Raw genomic sequence first — 23,359 nt, 5'->3', positions numbered from 1 at the left:
CACGTGTAATTATCGGGCATATTCCATGTACATGTAATGTGATAACATTTCCCTTTGTTCTATTCTAACAAGTGAATTGGCTTGAACACACTATGACCTTTTAACATTTCTTTGGTTTCTATTAGCATGTGAGTGAATCAGCCTGATGCCTTGGTTTGAGCTGACAGCCTGCTGGGCAGCATCACACTGAGATTTCTGAAAGGTTTTTGTCCCCTTATTTTCACCTACGAAGGCAACAGTCCCATTGTAGAACTTTAATACTACACTGGCCACCATCATAGGTCCTCCATTTGAGCTGCTAGCAACTTGCTCTTTGTTACTTCTTTCCCAAAAGACAGCCTTTCTTGTTGCTACAACATTCACAAGAGTTAGCAAACTGCAACTCCTAGTGACAAGGCCTCCACATACACTGTTCTTCAAAGAGAAAGTGTCCTTGAGGCCACATCCAAAGCTTTTGTCCAAAGCAATTTCACAGTTTCATATTAACCACGTTATTTACTTACCTGTATTCTTTCCTCAGCCACACTCAAATGCAGATGAACAGCATCTTCAGACATTAGATGTGAGGTGGTGCTTGACATTCTATCTGGAAAGGACTAAACCATTTCATCCATCATACCGGCTTTTTGTCTCTTATGCGGATCAGATGAAAGATCAGCTAGTCTCTGCGCAGACTATTTCCAGGTAGATAACTTCCTGCATTACTGTGGCTTATGGAGTACCTTAAACCATACCCCTACAGACATTACGGGCTCATTCGACAAGGGTCCAAGCAACATCAATCGCAGTTCGTAGCAATGTTTCAATATTAGACATTTGCAGGGCTACTATGTGGTTTTCCATACATACTCAGGCAAAACTCCCAATGACTTCAGGATTTTTTCCCGTTGATTGTATTGGTAAATGCCACACAGATTAAAGTAAAGATGTTTTGTGATACTTTTGTATAAAAAGTCCATTACAGAACTAAATCTTTTGCATTTTCATAGTCTAATGATTTTATGCATTCTTCATCTTCAGACACTGTGTGCCAAATTCTCTTGTGGCCTAAACCTGAAGTCAATGCAACCAGACAAGCAGAAAGTTTGGCCCATCAGAGAGGGATATCAAACAAATGGCTATAAGTAAATTAATTATTTTTTAAAAACAATTCTAGGTATCTTAGGTACTTTCCTTTCTTTTACATAAAAAAAAAAGCCATGGAAAAAAAATAAAATGTTCTCTTCTACTGGAACAAAAACAGCATCTGTTGCCACATAGCTAGGCTTTGATCATTTATCTACCTTTGTTTGCATGGCTGAAAAGGTTACCCTCGAATATTTATTCCCAGCCTTTCCTTTTCACTACCATCCAAGAATTTGCTAATAATTCACGTTTTTCTGCAGGATAGACTTCTAATTCAATGAAATTCAGACATCTGTACAAAGTGGCTCATACTAATCCCCAGCACCTCTGTGAAAGTCAGAAGAGCAACGATCCCTATTACTAATTAGTTTGGTTTTTAAAGAGGAGGGGGTGGTAATTAGGCTCTTCGTGAATGAGGGCTTGATCTAGCTGCCACTGACTTCATACCACATAGACTGCCTCTGTCTGTGAAGCACTAAAAACATTTTAAAATTTGGTTATCTAAATTGAAACTCTTCTGTAATGCTCAGCATCTCTGTAATGGCCTAAAACAAACCCCACTGAAGTCAATGCAAGCATTTCCATTGATTCCAGTGGGCTTTAGATCAGGCCTCTAATAAGACTCTTTATTTAGGTGCCTCAGCATGGGTTAGAGGCCTAGAGTTAGGCACCCAAGTTTGTAACTTTTGACCTCTATAATTAACACCGTATTCAGAATTCAATGGCCATATACTACTCTTACCTATGCCAGTGTAAATATTCCCAAAGTAAATCCACTGTAGTTTAACTCCAGATTTATATAATAACAGAGCAGAATTTGACCCTGTGGGTGCGAACCACATATTTATTGTTTGGTCTCCACTGGAAGTAACTATGCTTTTTTCTGCAAAAGAGATGAAAAGGTGGATTAAATGTTCATATTAAATGCCCCTTATCCCAAAACTAGATTTATACATTTTCAAAGTTAGCTGTTAGGACGTAACATACAGGCAGGTGCTGAATTGTGATTAGTGCTACTGACTGACTAAGAATTGTGCGCACATCTAGCCTGTCCCAAAACATTTTATTTTATTACCTTTCTTCCCCACATCTTGCCCATTTGTTTTGTCTCATCCAAAGTCACGTCTTGTGGTTTTTTTTAAAGAGTAAAAGCTCTTTGGGGCAGGGACAGTCATTTGCTAAATGTTTTAACAAAAACACGAAAGATGAATTCAAATTGGAACAGATGTAGAGAAGGGCTACTAGGATGATCAGAAGAATGGAGACCCTACCTTACGAGAAGAGATTTAAGGAGCTTGGCTTGTTTAGCCTAACAAAATGAAGGATGAGGGGAGATATGATTGCTCTCTAGAAATACATCAGAGGGATAAATACCAGGAGGGAGAGGAGTTATTTAAATAGGCCAATGTTGCCAGAAGAACAAATTGATATAAATTGGCCATCAGTAAGTTTAGACTTGAAATTAGACAAAGGTTTCTAACCATTAGAGGAGTGTCACTCTGGAACAGCCTTCCATGGGGAGCAGTGGTGGCAAAAAAATCAAACTGGCTTCAAGACTGAGCTTGATAGGTTTATGGAGGGGATGGTCTGACGAGATCGCCTACTATGCCATATGGCCCATCTGCAACAGCTATTAGCAAATATCTCCAACAATCAGAGATGAGACATGAGATAGGGAGGGCTCTGAGTTACTACAGATAATTCTCTCTCACTCGCCTGGCTGGCGGGTCTTGCCCACATGCTCTTGATCTAACTGATCATTCTATTTGGGGTCAGGAAGGAATTTCCCCCCAAGTTCTATTGACAGAGACTGGGGGCAGGGAGGACTGCCCTCCCCTGTAGTGTGGGGCCTGGGTCACTTGTTGGTTTGAACTAGTGTAAATGGTGGATTCTCGGTAACCTGAAGTATTTAAATCAAGATTTAAGGACTTCAGTAACTCAGCCAGAGGTTATGGATCTATTACAGGAGTGGCTGCGTGTGGTTCTGTGACTATTCTGCCCCATGGGTCTCAAACCTGGGTCCAAAAGTTTCATGGAGGCACTACACCCCAACCCACCACTGGCAGCCTGCTGGTAGCTAACCTGAGATCCACAAAGCCCAGCCTTAGTGTGAGGCTCCGCCCCTGAGCTCCAATTGGCGGGGTCCCAGAGTGGCTAATCGGCCTGCTGGCCCTACTTAAGCCAGCAGCAGGAAAAGGAAGCTGTCTGAACAACTGGGCTCCACTGTACTCTGCACTGTGTGCTTCCTGTTCCCACTTCAGCTACCTGCTCCTGAGCTCCCAGGTTTATGTCCTGGCCTTCCAACGGAGCTTGACTTCTGGCATCTGACTAGTGGTTCCTGCCATCCAGTTTGTCTTCTGCCTCTGGCCCCCTGGCATCTTGACCTAGCCTGACTCTGGTTCCCAACTCATAGGTCTGAGCTCCACGTTATCTCCTGCTTTTGATCTCCCCACCAGTATCCCAACCTAGCTGACTCTTGATTCCTGTATTGTAACTGTGAACTCTGGATCCAACTACTACGACTGGCTGCCCACGACCCCGCTGTGACAGTGGCCTGCAATGTGCAGGTCAGACTGGATGATCAGGATGGTCCCTTTCTGGCTAAAGTCTATGAGCCCTCAAATGTTTGAGGTCTCCATGCACTACCACAATACAAATGATAACTACGTAATAAATAATAATAATGGGGGGCTATTTGCCACTGTTTCATCACCACTGTTGTATAATAAAAGTACTATTTTAAGGGTGATTTTTTTTCCCCCCAGGAAAAATTTTGATAACAACAGTTTTTCAAAGTAGCTGCCTAGGGCTAGATCATACCTATGTTAAAGTCCCTTTGGGCCACAAGAGTAGCACAAAGTGACCTTGAAGCTGCCCTAAAGGGACAGCTGCTGTGAAGCCTGCATAGCTGGCTCTTCGCCTTTTTCCATCCCAGTGTGGGGGCAGCAAATAATATCATTCTAAACAAGAGACTTTTGTTAAGTTACTGTTAAGGTTGCTAAGTGCAATTCACTCACCATTAAACAGATCTGTTAAAAGACCACAAACATTAAGAACTATGGAAATCACATGCTAAGGTTAAGTAAACTCTTCTGACACCAGACCTTACACTCAATTCTCTCTCTCTCTCCTCTCTCTCTCTCTCTCTCACACACACACACACACACACCCCCCTCAAAAGAAAGATCCTCACTGACCAGCACTTATGGCTGTAGCAGAGTCTTCTGCCGTTTCCCCCTCAGATGATGGGAGAACCTGGCCATGCCCAGTTATTTACACTGGTTGGATCCAACACAGGCCCCCAGCTCCTTATTACTTGTGAGGGGGCCCTCCTTTTGTGGGTCTTCTTAAGTCTACCCGGATGGGGATCAAAAGGAAAATCAAAAGCCCCAACACATTCGAGGGTACTCCCTTCCCAGGACCCTTCAGGTGGGGGGCAGGAGTCCACTACCAATGATACAGAGTGCACATAGTGGATTTTGAGAAATCCCCTGGCTGGGCTGCTGAGTCAGGCTTAGTCTGTCCGTCTTACCCTGGGACTTTGCTGCATTCTCCATAGGGTTGGGATGAAGGTCTCCTGGCTAGGAGTTCCCTTTGTGGCTTCAGGAGTCACTCCTGCAGTCTGCTGCTTAGGGCAATCCTGCTCCTTCACCCCTCCCTCCCTCCCCCAGGTTGGCTGCAGCATCCTCTCTTTAAAGGCCTCCTCCCTCTCATACCTGATTGACAGGGTCAAAGGGGTGGGTAGCCCTACTGCCATGGTCTCTCTGGCACTTCCTCGTCTGTTTGAGGTCCAAACACCTAACACAATTTTACATGTTCTGTCTAGAAATCAAGATATTTATATGGCCCATCACCACAGTATCCGAGTGCCCATTTCACATCCGAGCACAAGCACAGATTCAAATTTATTGCATGAATCAAAGATCAGAATTATTTAGGAAATGAGAGGGGAAAGGGCACTCACCACAAAACACAGGTGAGCTCTGACAGAAAATGGTGTAACATGGTGCCCAGAAAAAGAAATACTTCTTTTTAAATAATACCTCTAGGTTCTGAAAATAAAAACAGGAGGCAGGAAGATCCTGCCTACATGTCATGAGATGCTGAACACCCAGATAGTGAAAAACACCAGCGTTGGAAGGGGAAGAGGAATTATTAGCCTATTGTGCCAACAGAACTCTCAAGAAAATGTGCCTTTCTAGATTCACTTACTGATGGGAGTGACCCCCCCCTCCCCCCACCAAAAAAAGTATTTCCAGCAAGTCTCATTAGGTGCATTGCCTCACCTATTTAACTAGTGTGACAAAGTTCCTGCTCTACCTTGGTGGGTCTTGCGCTTAATGGTGGATTTGCTCGCCTTGAAGCTTCACGGCAGCCCTCAGCTTGACCGTTTTTTTGAATTCACAATCCAGGCTGACTCCTCCTATGTCTGACCAGGAGTTGGGAGGATTTGGGGGGAACCCGGGCCCGCCCTCTACTCTGGGTTCCAGCCCAGAGCCCTGTGAAATGCAGCTATCTAGAGTGCCTCCTGAAACAGCTGTGCGACAGCTACAACTCCCTGGGCTACTTCCCCATGGCCTCCTTCCAACACCTTCTTTATCCTCACCATAGGACCTTCCTCCTGGTGTCTGATAATGCTTGTACGCCTCAGTCCTCCAACAGTCTGCATTCTCACTCTCAGCTCCTAGTACCTCTTGCTCCCAGCTCCTCACACGCACACCACAAACTGAAGTGAGCTCCTTTTTAAAACCCAGGTGCCCTGATTAGCCTGCCTTAATTGATTCTAGCAGCTTCTTGATTGGCTGCAGGTGTTCTATGCAGGTGTTCTAATCAGCCTGTCTTAATTGTCTCCAGAAGGTTCCTGATTGTTTTGGAACCTTCCCTGTTACCTTACCCAGGGAAAAGGGACCTGCTTAGCCTGGGGCTTATATATCTGCCTTCTATTACTCTCCTGTAGCCATCCTGCCCGACCCAGTCACACTAGATAATGTCAAACCCCCAAAGGGAAAAGCGGGCTAAGAGGAATGTAATCTGCAGAGAATTTCAATTGAAGATGATTACCCATAATGTAAAGGGTGAAGCTGGGCTGGCTGACTCCACAGTTAAAGTCTTCACTCCAGAAAAGAAACTATTGAGATTAGGCTCAAAATTTATCCGTAAGCAAAGAACATTAATTAGAACTTTTTGTGCTTACATGTATAATCACAGCTTTACACTACATGATGCTATGTGTGACCTTCCATCTCACTGACTCCCCTGAACCCAAATCTGTCCCTTGCATCCTCAAACTTGAAAAAAATACCTACCGTCTCTTATTTCAGGGGGAGCAGGGGAACCCAACACATTTAACAGACTGGCTTGCAAAATATGGTCTGTGCATGACCAGAGGTTTGAAGTGCCCTTCCCTGTGGTCCACTGAATGCAATATTTTGAGAATAAATTATAATAGGATCTGGGCCAGATCATACTAAAATTTAGTACATCACACATTGTGCTAAGGAAAATTAATGGAAGTTTTACTCTGATCTTCAAAGCACTGAAGGTAACAGCTACTAGCTCTCAACATATATACTAGAGTATGGACACTATTAGAAAATGTTGAACCTATTAAGAAAATGTTAATGAAATAGGTTTCCTTAAAGATTCTAATGTCTGCGGATCATTTACAGATGTAGATCCAAACAATTATATGTCTAATCCTGCTCTTGTTGACATCAATGGGAGTTTGCCCACCACTTCAGTAGCACGATGACGTAAACCCTCCTTGTCCTGCTTGTATTTTGGACTAAAAGGAGGACATCTGGCCTCCTCTAGTTGATGAGTTTGTTACTGTAGGCACAATAAAATCCCAATGAATTTACTCACTGGTCTAGAAAATCCTAAACCAATTACCAGTTTTAAAAGTGACACTTTGTTCTCTACTTCCCTTGGAAAAAACAAACGTGAGTTTACTTTAGCCAAATAAAGAGCAGTATAGAAGTACTTAGTTTCATTATGTAGACTCAGGAGTATAGGATTTAGTTAGATCAGACCCAATGACTCCAACATTGTGTAATATCAAAACTATTTCCACAGCCCTTTCACCTTTGTAAAACTACAAATGCAAAAAGCCTTCACATTAGATCTCCAAATCCATTCTGATAATTATTTGACTAATAGTGCAAAAAAATGAATTCCTAACCTGGCAACTGGGCCTTATGCCAAGTGCACTAGAGTATTTCGTACATACCTGCATCTCCTTACACCAGAAAACTCCCATTTGCATTTAAATCACTCACACACCTACACACACAAAATGTAATTATGAGCCAGTAGTAAATTCTAGTATAAATAGGTTACTAGAAATGTCAGGAATGTCTACCCCAACTCCCATTTAAGTCAATGGAAAGACTCTCATTGATTACTGACTTAAATATCAGTGCTGTTGTAGCCGTGTTGGTCCCAGGATACTAGAGAGAGACAAGGTGGGTGAGGATAGTATCTTTTATTAGACCAACTTCTGTTGGTGAAAGAGCTCTGTGTCAGCTTGAAAGCTAGGGTCTTTCACCAACAGAAGTTGGTCCAATAAAAGATATTACCTCACCCACCTTCCCTCTTTAATGGAAGTTGGATTGGGCCCTTAATGGTTAACAGCTACAGTGTTCAGTTTAAACTACCACAGAGGAGAGAATAAAACAGTAATGATATATCACAACACACTAGCTGTTTACAATACTCTTGAACATACTTTTACCCAACACTTCACTATCTTAGGGTTTTTTACAATGCTTATCAAAATAGTATCTAAACACTCCCCAGATAAGTTAGATTTGCATGGAGAGCACCCTTGTTGACTTGCTGGGGTTTTCTACTCTTCTCCCCAATCTGTATCAAGAACTCTCTGCTTAAAGAAGAAGAATATATATTCTAACAGCAGTTTGCCATATGGCCTGGAGAGACTGGAGTAAGTCAACCCTGATTACTGGATGAGCCTTACCTGAGAGGAATCTGGTCATTCCAGTATAAAAGAAGCAGGAAGTTGCAGTGAAGGAGGGAAGCCCAGAAAACTGCATCTGTCTGTAGACACTTGCAGGTAGAAAGAAGGCTCCTACAGGGCCCTGAGTCTGCAGAAGAAAGTGAGGAAAGTTCTGCAGGCAGGTATGCATGGGAGAAATCCTGAACAAGCCAGGGAGAAACTGTAAAGGCCCAGCTGGGAGACTCTGTGGAGAAGGATAAACTCCAGGCAGGAGGTGCTGGGAATCAGAAAGACACTCAGGGAGAGGGCCCTGAATGGACCTTTGACCACAAGGGGGTACTTGGGAGGTGGCCAACTCCACTATGTATATATAGAAAATTATTATAATTTACATGATCTCCATGCTGATTATGGTGGAAATGACTGTCAGAAGAATCAGGTAGCGTGCCCTGAAGGTGCTCAGCTTAATTCACATTCTGATCTTCTCTGGAAACTTCCTCCACAACTGAATCCCCTTGAACAAGAATGTTAAAACCTCCTATACAAGTTTTCATACAACCCCCTTCAAAGCTTTGAAACTAGGTGGGAAAGCTGAGGTAGATTAATGCTTCATTTCTTAAGCCTAGACAACACAATATGGAATGAATAATGACTTAGACTGCATGTCTGTCATAGAGGTCATGGAAGTCATGGATTCCGTGACTTTCGGTGACTTCTGCAGCGGCTGGTGTGGCTTGCTCCAGGGCTGCCCGAGCAGATCAGGCAGCCCCAGGGCCAGCCGCACTGGCCGCAGCTGGGGCAGTTTGGGTGTGGGAGGGGGCTCAGGGCTGGAGCAGGGGGTTGGGGTGCAGGGTGGCCCTCATCTCGGGGGTGGGGGCTCCCCGGAAGGGGCTCGCATGTCCCTGCAGCTCTTAGGTGGAGGGGCCAGGGGGCTCCAGGCACTGCCTGCGCTCGCAGGCACCGCCCCTGCAGCTCCCATTGGCTCCAGTTCCTGGCCAATGGGAGCTGCGGAGCCCCCTAGCCTTCCTTCACCCTAGGAGCTGCAGGGACACATGGAGCCACATAAGGAGCCTGCCAGCCCCACCCACCCTCCCCCTCCCAGCACCAGCAGGGGGCCCGGGCCACCCACCTCCCCTGCAAGCACCAGCAGGGTTCCTGGGCCACCCCCCCAGCATACCCAGACTGCCCCCATTGAGCACCCACAGCCCCCCAGCCCAAATTTTAGTTAGGGGTATAGTGGAAGTCATGGACAGGTCATGGGCCATAAATTTTTGTTTACTGCCAGTGACCTGTCCGTGACTTTTACTAAAAATACCCATGACTAAAACATAGCCTTAATAATGACCTTCCCATCTGAAGATGGCTATAAATAATATTTGTTCTGAAAACTTCAGAGAGCATTTCTATTTTAGCACAAGCAGACAGACTTAATTTATAATGAAGTTAGGCTTCTATTTCACAGTCAAGTGTAGGATTCTTCTTTCGGAAACATTTGCTCTCACATTTAGTCCCATGCATATTAAAAGAGCAGATCATTGGGACCGAGATCCTCCAGGAGCACAGAGACCAGACATGGTGGTGATGAGTGTAGTAAAAAAAAAACTACAGAGAGTTAGATAAACATGAGAGGATGGATGGTCTTGTGATTTAAACTCTTTCAGGATGGAAGTATCTCTTATGCTATGTCTATACTGCACCTCTTTCAAAAAGGACTACATTAACATGAACTAGGTACCTTTTAATTTGTGCCAGCCTTGTCCACACAGGACAGTCAGAGCACAACACTTGGTATGCTCTGCAGTTCACGCCTCCATAGTCCGCACTGAATGCCTGTAAGGGCACTGTAGACAAGCCCTGAGAGAGACAGAGAGAGAGAGAGAGAGAGAGAGCGCGCGCGTGCGCGCAACACCTCACATAATTTAATGACACATCAAAAAGAGGGCTTACCACATAGTAAAAGTGTGTAGATATGATGGTGCTCTAAGACCCGGATCCAGCAAAGCACTTAAGCAAGTGCTTGGCTTGAAGCATATAAGTAGTCTGAAATCAAGGGGACGGCTCCTTTATTTAAAGTTAAGCAATTGCTTAGATGCTTTGCTGGACTGGGACCTAAATATCTGAGAATTAAAAAAAAAAAAACAAAAATAGATTTTGTTCACAAAGGGAGTGGCAGAGTAAGACTCATTACTTCTATCCTTTAGTTTTCTCTACTGTTGTTTGCAGCATGACCTGTCAGGAAAGGAAGCTGTTTGCATCTTTAAATTGTGGTTTCTCCCAAGAAAATGGTTTCTCCCCCCGAAGACCACTGGTGTCCATTGAACCAATAAGGCAGAAGGAGTGAAAACTCCATCAAGGTGAATCAACTCTGTGGGAAGTTCAAAATGTTTTGTTTCTATTTCAACCCTGCTGAGGGAAAAAAATTCATTTGATGTTTTACTGACTCTCACTCCATTGCTAAAGACTTCCAAGAAAGGCTAATTCTTAGTTTCTCTACAGTTTCTTTACTGTTACTAAAAGAACAATTCACATATTTGCCTTCATTAAGTATGTAGAAAAGAAAAATTAAGAACACTGACAGCACATTCATAAGGGACAAGAGAAAATGAAGTTACTTAATTATTTAAGCGTTGCCCAGAATGAATGTCTTAGACTGACACCAAAAGCATATCTGATGGTTTCCAGGAAGTACCAAGATTTCAGTCCCATGTTGAGGAAAAGAAACACAAGATGGGAAGGAACTAGGCACCCAGTGCCTGCCCTTCTCAGCCAATACAACAGCTGGAAATTATTCTCAGAAAGAGGCATTTCAAATTCAGAAACACCTCCGTTTTCTGAGCCATTCCCTCTAAGTCACTTGCTACAGTGCAGTGGTAACTTTAAGAGACTTTAAAAATATATTTTAAAAATTATACATAGACATAAAGAACATGGGTATGTTGTAAGTACTTCATCTACCCGTAACTGCAGGGTAATATTGGAAACGTGAGGCTAGGATGGAAACAGGAAATGAATCAAAAGCCCCCTCCAGATGATTGGAAGGAAAATATGCTAATAATTATGGCCCAGTCTATACTAAAAAAATGACCCATTCCTGACAACAGATGTCAGTAACTGGTGCAGCTGAAACAGTGCTGGACATTACTTGCCTTTGTCTGTGTTTTCAGCTAAAATATACATAGCACCTTTGCTGACATGTTGTCAGTAACATGATTTTTTTAGTGTAGACAAGCCCAATAAGCTGCGCAAATCCATCTTGTGGGGAGAATACCAGCAGAAAATGGTGGTTAGATGTTTTCACACATCAGCATTATAAAAGAAAAAAGACATAGAATAATAGAATATCAGGGTTGGAAGGGACCTCAGGAGGTCATCTTGTCCAACCCTCTGCTCAAAGCAGGACTCATCCCCAACTAAATCATCTCAGCCAGGGCTTTGTCAAGCCTGACCTTAAAAACCTCAAAAGAAGGAGATTCCACCACCTCCCTAGGTAACGCATTCCAGTGCTTCACCACCCTCCTAGTGAAAAAGTTTTTCCTAATATCCAACCTAAACCTCCCCCACTGCAACTTGACACCATTACTCCTTGTTCTGTCATCTGCTACCATAGATGGCCCATCCCCTTTCCCTGGGTTTCACAGATGGTTCTTCATAGGTACAGGGAGAGGGTTGGGAGTGATTGGGTCAGAGAGACTGATGGGAGGAACATCTACTGTCCTCCATACCAATCCTACATAGATCAGGGAAGGAAGATGATAAAGCTCAAAACTGCCTTAGCTTTCCATGTTACCCACTCTTTGATGAGGATTTATTTTAAAGGGTGAGTCTTGGGGTTAACTATGGCAGAGGTTTAAAAACATCACTTAGCTTCCACATCAAAGTTCCTGCCTCTCCTGTTGACCTGGAATCCACGTGGATCCTGGAGGACTTGGGGGATGCTTTCCAAGGAGAGGGGTAAATTCTGCCTCCACCCCCAGAATAATCAGGAAGAAAACTTCCTCAAGTTTATTTCCTAAACTTTAGCTCCCACCCGGCTGGTTTCCCAAAAGCAAGGAGCAATTGGCCCCAGTAGTATCAGAAGAAGCTGTTTCACATGCAGGATAGTAGAGATACTGGGGGTAAAAAGCCCACAGTTGTAGCATTTCACAACACAACTTATAACTGATATTTAGGTACAGTAGCATTTCAAAGGCTGGGAGGGAAACACACTATGGATTGTACTTATTGACCTCATAAAGAGCAATCTAAATGTCAAATCCATGAGCAAAAGCAGTGAACTTTGGACAGCCAATTAACTGAACTTGCATCAATTTTACAGGAATATATATTAAGGAAGCTGATTCTTTAGAGTAATATATGTCAGTAGTTTGAGTCTAACACTGTAAAAATACAGATTGAGTTGCACACAGCTGCAAGCTGTTCATCCAGAACACCCTTTTTCAGGCTGACCCTGTCTAACTTATCCTGGCAATTTGCATAAGCTCTTGCGCTCATCACAGAGTAAGCAGTTTCACAGCAACTTGTTACCAAAATAAGAAGCAATGCAATTCTAAAGCAAATCTTGGGAGAAATCAAATTCAGCTTAAAACCTGAGGAGAAGCTTTACTATACAGATCTATCATAGTTAGGAGGCCTTCATCAGAGGAGAGCTTAAATGCTGCAACATGAAACCCCAAAAACTTTTTCCATTGTATCATTAGGATACAGGAAACCAAAGCTACTTGCACCATCTTCAGGTATAAGACAGTATAGCATGCAATTTGTATACCCTTTTCGTACACAGAAAACAATCTATCCATTATCATAAGGTATGGGGCAATCTTTGTGTAGTACCCCAATCATCCTTCCAATTGAACAATATAACTAGTCTCACTTGTGATTATCAGTAGACTCATAGACTTGAAGGTCAGAAGGGACCATCGTGATCATCTAGTCTGACCTCTTGCACATTGCAGGCCACAGAACCTCACCCATTCCTGAAATAGACCCCTAACTTCTGGCTGACTTACTGAAGCCCTCAAACCATGGTTTAAAGACTTCAAGTTACAGAGAATTCACCATTTACACTAGTTTAAACCTGCAAGTGACCCGTGCCCCATGCTGCAGAGGAAGGCGAAAAACTCAGAGGGTCTCTGCCAATCTGACCTGGGGGAAAATTCCTTCCCAATCCCAAATAAGGCAATCAGGTAGACCCTGAGTATGTGGGCAAGACCTTCTACTGCTTGGGTCACAACCACTGTTGTCATAGCCTTCCCACCTAAAGCCCTGCCAGGGGAGAAAAACAAAACACAAAAACCCCCACCAAAGGCCCAAACAAACACCAAAACAAAACCAGATCCCCCACACACATCCCACCCCCAAACTGCCCTTGCAAACTCCCCTGTTTACAGCTGTTTGCTGCACTGGTGCTCCTGTTCCAGTACTGACTTCCAGAGGAAAAAATATTAATAGACTGAGGCAATTTCTTCTTCAGATGAAAGAAAGACCTTTCTAGATCAAGTCCCCTCATCCCAAAAAACACTAAGATTTGAATACATTACACTCAATTTCATTGTCATTAGAATATAGTGACTATTTTAAAAACAAAATGTTTGAAAGCCAAATAGCTCAGATTTAAGGTTCTGCAAACAACCTTAACTTTGATTCAGTATCTTCTCACCCTGTCTACCATGGGCCTGATTCAAAGCTCATTGATGTCGAAGAGAATCTTTCCATTGACTTCCAAGGCCTTTGAATCAGACCTCTGAGGCAGCATATTGGTGCACCATGAGTATTGTTTGTTTGTTTGTTTTTTAAATAGCCACTTTGGGTATAGGAAAGCATGATTAGAGAAAATAATCGCTGCTGCTTCTAATGACTTCAAAACACAAGATTAATATTCCCTTTTAACGTATTAAATTCCATATAGTTACCAATGTTTACTTAAAAATATTAATAATGAATTTCAGCATCTCAATTGAGAGTCTGCACCACCTATTTCCTACTCGGTAAACTAACTGTCCTAAATTCTTCTTATATATATTCCCTCTAAAGCGAGACGCGGATCATAAACTAATGACGGTAAAGTAGAAAGAACAGAGCTTCAGATCCCAGACTGAGTTTGCAGGGCTGGCGATTAGAAAGAACAGTTTTACTTGCAAGCTGAGTAAATGTGATACGGAGTCACTGTAAAGCAATTCCAAAAATGTCAGTTTTAAAATCACTTTTCATAGCATAGCAACAATTAAGTTAACCCTACTTATTGTCTCTTTATTCAGGTCTGGAAAACAACCTCAAATAGACTGACTCTATAATAATCCTTAGCCAGTTACAATACTTCATTTGTGTCATGTCAATCATCTTCTTTTAAAACGAAATAATCCCAGTTTATTCACTGTCTTCCTACCTAGCTCCCTCCTCTCTATTGAAAAACTTGGTTGTTCTATGATGGACTGTTTCTTGCTTACCTCTATATTTGCGAGTGACTAAAACTGGATACTGTACTCCAGATGCCATCTAGACAGGGCTTTATAAAATGATTGCAGGACATCCTTGGATTTGGCTGATATTGGATGGGTAGGAGGTAATTCTTAGATCTGTACCATATGTAAAGTAAGAGTTTGTGGTCACTACTGGAAATGTACATGAGGTATAAATGTAGAGAGTAAAGGATGTTCTAGTACATAGGTAGAAGATGGATACTGATATAGTGAATAATTTGTGGAACCTTGATCCAAAACTTGAACTTTCTGGGTTCCAAACCTATGCTTTTTAAAACAATATTCCAATAATGTGGTTTTAAATTTTAGTCTTAGCTCTTTAAAAACAATTGTCTGGAAACTTCATATTTTAACAAAGTTATTTAAAACACTAATGTGAATATCTGATACAAATTGTGTTGGGGTTTTGGATTTTTTTGATTTTTACTTTCATACGCTTCTTGAAACTGAGCAGTTTACTTGACTGAAACGTACAAACTTCATCCAGAAGGAACTCCAGCTAGAAAATGAGGGGAAGCATAGTGAACGCAGCTCTCTCATGTTCCTTTGTACAGGAAAAGGCACTGTGACAGACGCTGAGCTCTAACAATCAGTCTACAGAGTCACTAGCAACCGAACAAAACTGCTGCAGTCACATGCAGGAAAATATTTTCCCTCTCATGGCACAAACTTTTTTTAGAGCAGAATCAATAGGTTATTACTGAGAACACCACTAAGGTAAGCCAGCAGAGAATCAGACAGAGAGGAACCTTAAACATTTTAAGCCTCGTTAATCACCAAGATGTCAAAGTGCCTTTAACTTCTACCCTTACATGGGAAAGGATCCTCGGCTTCACATCTTATTCCAACCACTATTACTTATCCCATATTGCACAAGCTCAGAAACAAAGTGTGGGGGGGGGAGGGGGAAGAGATAAATCAAGCACTTCAAATACTGCATATGTACGCTTTAAATCAAGAACATGCAAAGGTGTCACTGCCAAGAGAAACACGGAGCACATGGATCAACATGTTAGTGTATCTTTTGAACTTTGCATGGAAGAAAGAAAAGCAGAAGACTGGCTACATAATTTTCCAGGGTGGTGGGAAATTATTATTTCACAGATTCTCTTGTAAAGCAATAATCCAAAATTTAAAGTTTTATTAGGTTCTTTTTTCAGCTGCAGACTAGATTACATGAAGATTTGCTACATGACCAACAAGGGAAAGGTGCAGTGCATCATTAGCACCAATTTAGAGATACATCATGATCAAAATCCCAGTTCAATAAGCACATGCTTGAGTGTGCTTTGCTGCACTGGAGCCCTCACTAACGTAGGCCATTCCAGGTTGCCCATCACCAGAGTAATGCAGTACTGATCTTATATGATTGGTTTGAATACGTTTTCTAAGAAATCCCCTCATTCAGACAACGAAGTTGAAGTGATAAAGGCTTTGTTTTGGATATGGTTTAATAAATTATATTAGTGTTTCATAATCCATAAACCATTCTTTATTTACTGAGAAGGAACATTCACAAGATTTAATTATAAAAAGCCCCAATAGATCACTGTTGTTTATCAGGTGCCACAAAATTCCTGAAGCCTTGGAAAGGCACTTTTAAAAGAAATGACATAAAAATAAATGTAGTAAGTCGTAAGCATGCAATTCCTATGTAGATATAATATCTACCAAAAAGTGGGGGAGAATGGAGGGAGGGGCAGGTATCTATTTAAGTCTCTTTTAGAAGAGAACTTAGGGAAGGGAACATCACCTGGAATAAAAGTAACATTCTGTCTTGTAGCTATTGAAGGCAAAAGTTACTGGTGTATGCACTTGAATCAACATCACTCATTCTCCGAGAGGAGGCTATTCCTGCGCTAAAAAAATAAACAGTATGACTGCTGCAATGATTTCTCTCCCAGGAAGGTCATGGATGTCTTCTGTTGGCTCAAAAATATGGCAAGAGAGCCTGTTCCTATTCCTGGCTCTGCTATATATCAACATGACCCTAACTCGGTGTTTTTGCTGCGTGTTGAAGGATCCTTTTGCTTAATATTCTGATGGATAGGTTAATCTGGCTAGGATCAGACTTCACCTTCCAACCCTGCTCAGGAGCATAACTAGGCAGCACCTAAATAATCAAAGTGTCACTGGCGTACTTTGCTATGCAATACATATTATTATTAATTATTATTATTCTGGCAGGATGAAATTCTCCCATGTGCAGTGAGCTAGCATAAAGCCTATGCAGCACTTAAGACACACTCAAAACCACAAAATAAGGCTAAAATGGGATTTAAATGGTGCATGGGCTTTGTGGAGGGGCTGAAAAAACAGCCTATTAGGAAACCTGTTTGAACTTTAACTATGGAAGTTAACTATGCCCGTGATTGATCTGGCTAAACTGGATATATCATCTCTAATTGTGTGTAATACAAATTGGACTCCCTTCAAAACACCTCCTTCTCTAAGTTTCAGTCTCTGGGAAGTGGTTCAGTGTGGTGAAGGGACTGGTAAAGATCTTATTTCACTTGACTCTGCAGAATGTCTTGCCAAATATAATCACAAATCCTCTACAACTCTGTGGGCCTGCGCATGCACCCACATACATGTGAGACTATGTGTGTGTAGAAGTCACCACAAAGTTGCTTATTCTGGTTAGAATAAATATTTCCCAGAATTCTGTTCAAGTAAAAAAAATTTTAAAGGTCCCTTATGATTCCTATGGATCAAAGAAGATTATCAGTACATTATATGCAATACACATTAGCCAAACACAGCTATAGGCATCAATGCTACTGCACCTGTGCACCTATATAGGATTTTAGTTCTTCCATTCACACAAACCAAAACACAGACAATCCAAACAGTCAACCAATTCCAACAATTCCTAATAATAATAAGCAGAGGAAACTTGAGCATTTTCTCTTCTGTGATTCACCTGTAAATATGTCCATTTCCTAGAGCATATGAGCTGTGTGAGCTCTAACTCTTTACTTATATTATTAGATTTTAAAAAGTACAAGTAAATTCTTTCCTTGACAAATAAGTTATTCAAGTGGCTCATTCGGTAACGGGAGCACAAACTACTGAAGAGGCACAATCTATGTGTGATAAATAGTAGTCAGTTGTGCTGAATCACACCGGTTGAAGTACCTAATGGTTTCAGATGGATGAGCCTAAATATCCTCTCCATTGTCATCAGATCAGGAATGCATGTCATTTTCCTCTGTCTGGTAAGGATAATTTGTTCTATAATAGCATAAACAACATCGGTAAAGTAACTGCTGAAATTCTCTAGGTGGTTAATGAAGCAAAACCTCTCTCATTCTGAGTTAAGTTCACCCTGTGCAGAGGGCCATCACTTACGCCATGTACCACTTCAGTTCCACTTAGATCCCATGGATGAAATCCCTGGCGCACTGAAGTCAGTGGCAAAATTCCCATCGACTTCAATGGTGTCAGGATTTCATCCAAAGCCTTAAATATGACTCATGTGCTGGCTCGCTGCCCAGGGCTAGATTTGTTGATTTGCTTGTAGGAGTCTCATGGTCACTTTGTACAGGACAGTTAGTGTGCAAGAAACTGATAAACATCTTAAGTGAAATTGATGAAAAACGGCATGTGCCCCATCCACACTTACTTTACTATAGGCAGGTAAAGAATAGGTCAAGCCCACAGGTACAGTGTATCTTCCTGAAATAACATGATCAATTTCTTACTTTTTCTTGATCTGGAGAAAAACTTCATGCCACCGGGTGAGGTAGACGGGTTAGAACTGGGAGAGGATTCTTTGGAAGAGGACCTGAAGATTCCACTGAAGCTCATTCGGCGAGGGGAGCGTGGGGGAGACTCCTGATATGGGAAGGGGAACACTGTTTTTGGTGAACCTGGGCTATGTTTAGATCTCACAGGGGCAGAAACAGGGCTGGAAGGTCGATTTTGGAGCCCTTTTGAGAAAAGGCCTTTCGAAGGGCTGCCCGTATGGTAGCTCTCTTCCACCTGAGGGGGGAAAAGAAAAACAAAACATTAATTCAACCCAGCTTGTTCCCCTAAAAGTCTCAGAACCTGCCTCTGTGGGTATGTCTATACCGCAGCTGGGTGGTGGGATTCCCACTGTGGGCAGACAGGCTCTCATGGGCTCAGCTCAAGCTGGTGTGCTAAGCAGTGTTGATGTTGCAGCACGGGTAGCGGCTCAGGCTAGTCACCCAAGTCGAACCCTGCCTGAGTCCTGGTTCCAAGCATGAGCTGCCTCCCATAGTACAATGACCACAAGTCTGTCTACCTGGCTGGGAATCAGCACCTCCAAGCTGCACTGCAGCCATACCTTGTGAAATCATTAATCTCATCACAGTGAAATGAGCAACTCTCCCAAACATTCTCAGTGCAAGTAAATATGTGTCTAAGTGTCCAAAAACAACAATCGGGGTGAAATTCACTGCTGTGCCAAGGGCCAGCATAAGGCTTAGTGGGACTGATTTGGTGAACAGGACTTGTGTGGCCCTCAGCACAGGGATCTATGTCACCCCAACTGCATAAACTCAGACAGAAAAATATGGCAAAAAAATTCTCAAACAGTTGGGGGAGGGGGAGATTTTCTTATGAATAAAATATTTTGATCTTGAAAAGAGAGCAACAAGATTCTTGGTCTCCACACTTGCTAGCAGACACCACACGTAAACAAAAGTGAGTTTAAGTGCTAGGTACATCTGTCTGAAGTGAGTTGTATTGAGTTCCAAACCCCTTGCGTGCCTGTTCCGTCACTCTCACTTGCACCTGGTAAACAAAGGGTAAAAGTTTAGGCAGACAACATGAAAATCTGCCATTTTAAACAAGATCCTCTTATAAGGTGCTTAGCTACATGTTCTCCTCTAGAACTTACGCTTATTTAGTAAGCAGGAGTAACATAGCAGTCAAACAGCAATGCTCTGATTACCACAGGATTAGGCTACCCCACAACTCCTGTCCTGCTCATCAATTTATACTTTATGCCAGGTCACTCGTCTCACCTGCACAATGTAGAATCATACCATAAACTTATGACCTAATCAGGGACCTGTTGTGTTGCAACTGTACAAGCACATACAATAACTCCTCGCTTAACGCTGTAGTTATCTTCCTGAAAAAAATGATACTTTAAGCGAAACAATGTTAAGCAAATCCAATTTCCCCATAAGAATTAATGTAAATGGAGGGGGGGGGGGTTAGGTTCCAGGGATTATTTTTTTGCCAGACAAAAGACTATGTGTGTGGAGATGGGGTACAGGAGCAGGGGGTAGGAGCGGGGGGAGGGGGACACCCTGACATTAGCACCCCTCTTCCGCTCCCCCTCCACACCCCGCACAGCAAGCAGGAGGCTCCCTGGAGCACTTCCAAGGCAGAGGGCAGGAGCAGCACACGGCAGTGGGGGGAGGAACAGCTGAACTGCCCAGCAATTGACTGCCCAGCCTGCTTGGAAGCTGCCACACAGGGAACTTAGGGGAGTGGGGAACTGACAGGGGGGCTGCCGGGCCATCCTGGTTCCAAACCCCCACCAGCTAGCTCCAACGGGCTGCTCTTTCTGCAAGCAGTGGACAAAGCAGGTGGCTGCCAAACAACATTATAAGGGCGCATTGCACAACTTTAAACGAGCATGTTCTCTAACTGATCAGCTATGTGACAACAAAACAATGTTAACTGGGATGACTTTAAGTGAGGAGTTACTGTACAAAACTACAGTCCAGGCCCTGAGGAGTTTATAATCAAAGATGACAAGCAACCTATGGTGGGTGTAGGGAAAGAAGTACAATCAATCAGACTTACACATTGTTATACAAACGTATTCATTTTTATATGAATATAAACACTCAGCTATCTCTGACTCCCCCATAATCTTTTCACGTAGGCTTCATGGAAGAAGTGGGAGGTTCTATAGTTTTGACAGAACAGAACTATTTGTATTAATTCTATGCGTAGCACTACATAATGGACCTGACCATTTCCTTTCTACAGAAAAGAAGGATGATCTTATGGTTAAGGAACTTGACTGGGGACTTCCCAGCTCTGTCACAGACTCCTTGTGTGTCCTTGAGAAATTCACTTTCTTTCAGTGCATGAGTTCTGCCCCCCATCTATATCATGAGAATACTTCCTTTAGTTAGACGGTAAGACAATGGTGCCCAAACTTTTCCTCGTGCGCCCGCCCCCCCCTTACCAGTAATGAAATGTGTCCATGCCCCCCTGGCCTGGGAGCGGAGTCATGGCTGGGCTGCGGCTGGGGCCAGGAGCAGAGCCACAGCCGGGAGCCAAGAGTGGGGCCTGGCGGCCAAGAGCCGGTAGTAGGGGCCGGAGCGGAACTGGGGGGGCAAAGCAGGGCTAGGTGGCACTCCCTCCCTGGCCCCCTGCTCTTTGGGGCTCGCCCAGGCCCCACTGCGCTCCACTGGACATTCTTCCATGCCCCCGGGGGGGTTCCCCACAGTTTGGGGACCACTGCTGTAAGCCCTCTGGAGCAAAGACCATTTTTGTTATCTGTTTGTATAGCACAAAGGGCTTGATCCTTGATCCTGCAGGCACTACCACAATATAAATAAAAACTGTACTTAGTATACTACGTAAACATCTTCAAAGTAGTAACATTTTTTAAAGCTCTTGCTAATTTTACAGAAATATTACAATGCAATTCATATGACTAAACTGACTGAAATTACTGCCACATAGCTTTTGCTCACAAGTATATCTTCTGAAACAGCCAATTAACATGAGAAGCTGATATACACAGCATGTCCGGAGAATACTGCAAATTAAATTTGGTTATGGCCAAAGACATTAATTGGAAGTGAGGGTAAGAGGCACAGTTCTATAAATTTGAGTCCATCATCACTCATAACCACAAAGCCACAATTATTACAATTTTAGAACACTTGCAAGTGGGTAATTTCACTAATATCTTACCTAAATGACAAGTCCATTAAGAATGTAAAACAGTGAAGCGTCAGTAATTTCGTGTGTGTCACCTTTATTAGTTCCTCCCCCCCCCCGCCCCAAAGGCTTATCTAGCAATATCAAAACAATGATAAAAGATACAGTTTTAAGTGTTAGTTTATAGTACAGGACCTTCCTGTGCTAATGCATCTACAGAAATTTGGGGGCAAAAATATCGAAGTTTAGACATTTCTTAAGTAACTTATCAATTTACCCTGTTTAAATATTAGTCAGATATGAAAGAAAATTGTTCTGAAATACTATTCAGAAGCAGCAGTACGTTTTATTCACTTGGATCACCACCATTTCTCTTACTCATGTCAAACAGCTGAATTAGTAGCGGAGCACCAGGGGGAGAAGCAGAACATTTTAAGTGCATGTTACTAAATGAAAGGAAATTACTGCAATGAATTCTTTCATAACAGCACTGCATACTCACTACATACATGTCACTCCATCACAGGGGGATAGAAGCCTGTTAATTGTCTTTGGGCAGTAGAATAGTACTTCTTCTTAGAATATCTTAGTAGATTTCCAAAAAGGAGGAGTCATTTAAATAAATAAGAACAGCTGCAACAATTTAGCCTTGCTAGTATAAGTCACAAGTCACTATTAATCTTCACGCTTCAAGGCACAAAAGCATCACCAGCTGGAGTCAGGAAGAAATTTCTCCCATGGTATAGAATTGAATAGTCTGATGCATTTGTGAGGTTATTTCTCCTTCTGAAGCATCCAGCACTGGCTACTGTTGAAGACAGGATACAAGACAAGATAAATCATTTTTCTTATTCTTTATGTTTCTTGCGGTATACTTTCAAAGTCAAGCATGAATCTAACTCCCATTTGTGCCTTTGACAAATCTGTCTGGCCGTGATGCAGATGTAATAAAAACGTCACTCTCCAGATTCTCTCAGTGATAACCCTCTCACATTATTGTATGTTGGTGCAGGAAAACAAGCACAGTGTGAATCAGATAGGTCTATATGCAAGCAGTACGTGACACAATGGGTCATTCAATCCAGACTGGATAAGCAGGTATTAAGAGATAAGTGATCAAAATAAACAATGGAAACACAATGTAAATTAATACGCAAGTGAGGTCTAATGAAATAAAATGAAAGAGTGTCTTAGCCAGTCAGCATGTTAAGTCAAAGAAAGATGCCAAGACCAAACACCTAATTGAAGAAGGGAAAGCTTCCTGCACTGCTGAGTTGGGGAAGAGCATATATTCACAAGGATTTTAAGATCCAGGTTTAAGCTTAGGGTCCCTAAAACTTGGATTGAGGCTGTGAGTATTGGTAAGGATGGAGAGAGGAGGCTGTGTGATACATTGCTCACTAATACCATGCAGACCCTATTCTGCTTTTTGCATGATATGTAAAATGGTCATTAAAGATTCCCTCGCACAGGGGTGGCCAAACTGTGGCTCTTTTACAAGTGCGGCTCATGGAACCCCTGCAATGCTCCCCCATTCTCCATCTATCAGACTGGGAGGGGGAGCTCGGGACCTCTGCCTTGCAGCCGGCTGGTGGGGTACGGACTTCTGCCCATCAGGGAGTGGGATCTCGGGGCTTCAGCCCTGCAGGATGCTCCTTCTGGGGCTCAGGGCTTCAGCAGGAGCTGGGCTGATTCCCCGAGTCCTGTTAGGCGCCTCCTCCAGGGCTGAAGCCCCAAGCCCTAGCCCCCGCCAGGTGTACCCTGGCTCTCGAACTTCTGATGACTGTTGTATGTGGCTCGGAGGGCCAGTAAGTTTGGCCACCCCTGCCCTAGCACTTTTCACTGGAGCTGTTAACCTGGGCACCCTAGCTAAAATTCAGCCCAGGTAACTGCACCCTGCCTAACAAACTCCCACTTCTAGTTT

General features: G+C 42.9%; 1 protein-coding gene across 5 annotated transcripts in view; it reads right to left on the bottom strand.

The window, feature by feature from the left end:
* The window catches only part of PRKAG2 (protein kinase AMP-activated non-catalytic subunit gamma 2), a 384,594-nt gene that overhangs the window by 234,286 nt on the left and 126,949 nt on the right, over nucleotides 1–23,359 (bottom strand). For all 5 annotated transcript variants that reach the window (XR_005224094.2, XM_037891127.2, XM_037891130.2 and 2 more), the window contains exon 3: nucleotides 18,261–18,540. Coding sequence is in view for 4 of the 5 variants with exons in the window: in XM_037891127.2 (XP_037747055.1) it covers nucleotides 18,261–18,540 (280 nt within the window). In the remaining variant the exon portion in view is untranslated. The remainder of the gene's footprint in view (nucleotides 1–18,260; nucleotides 18,541–23,359) is intronic.

Source organism: Chelonia mydas, chromosome 2 (genome assembly GCF_015237465.2).
Source record: "Chelonia mydas isolate rCheMyd1 chromosome 2, rCheMyd1.pri.v2, whole genome shotgun sequence".
Taxonomy (NCBI): Eukaryota; Metazoa; Chordata; order Testudines; family Cheloniidae; genus Chelonia; species Chelonia mydas.
This window is presented reverse-complemented; position numbering and strand designations above follow the sequence as displayed.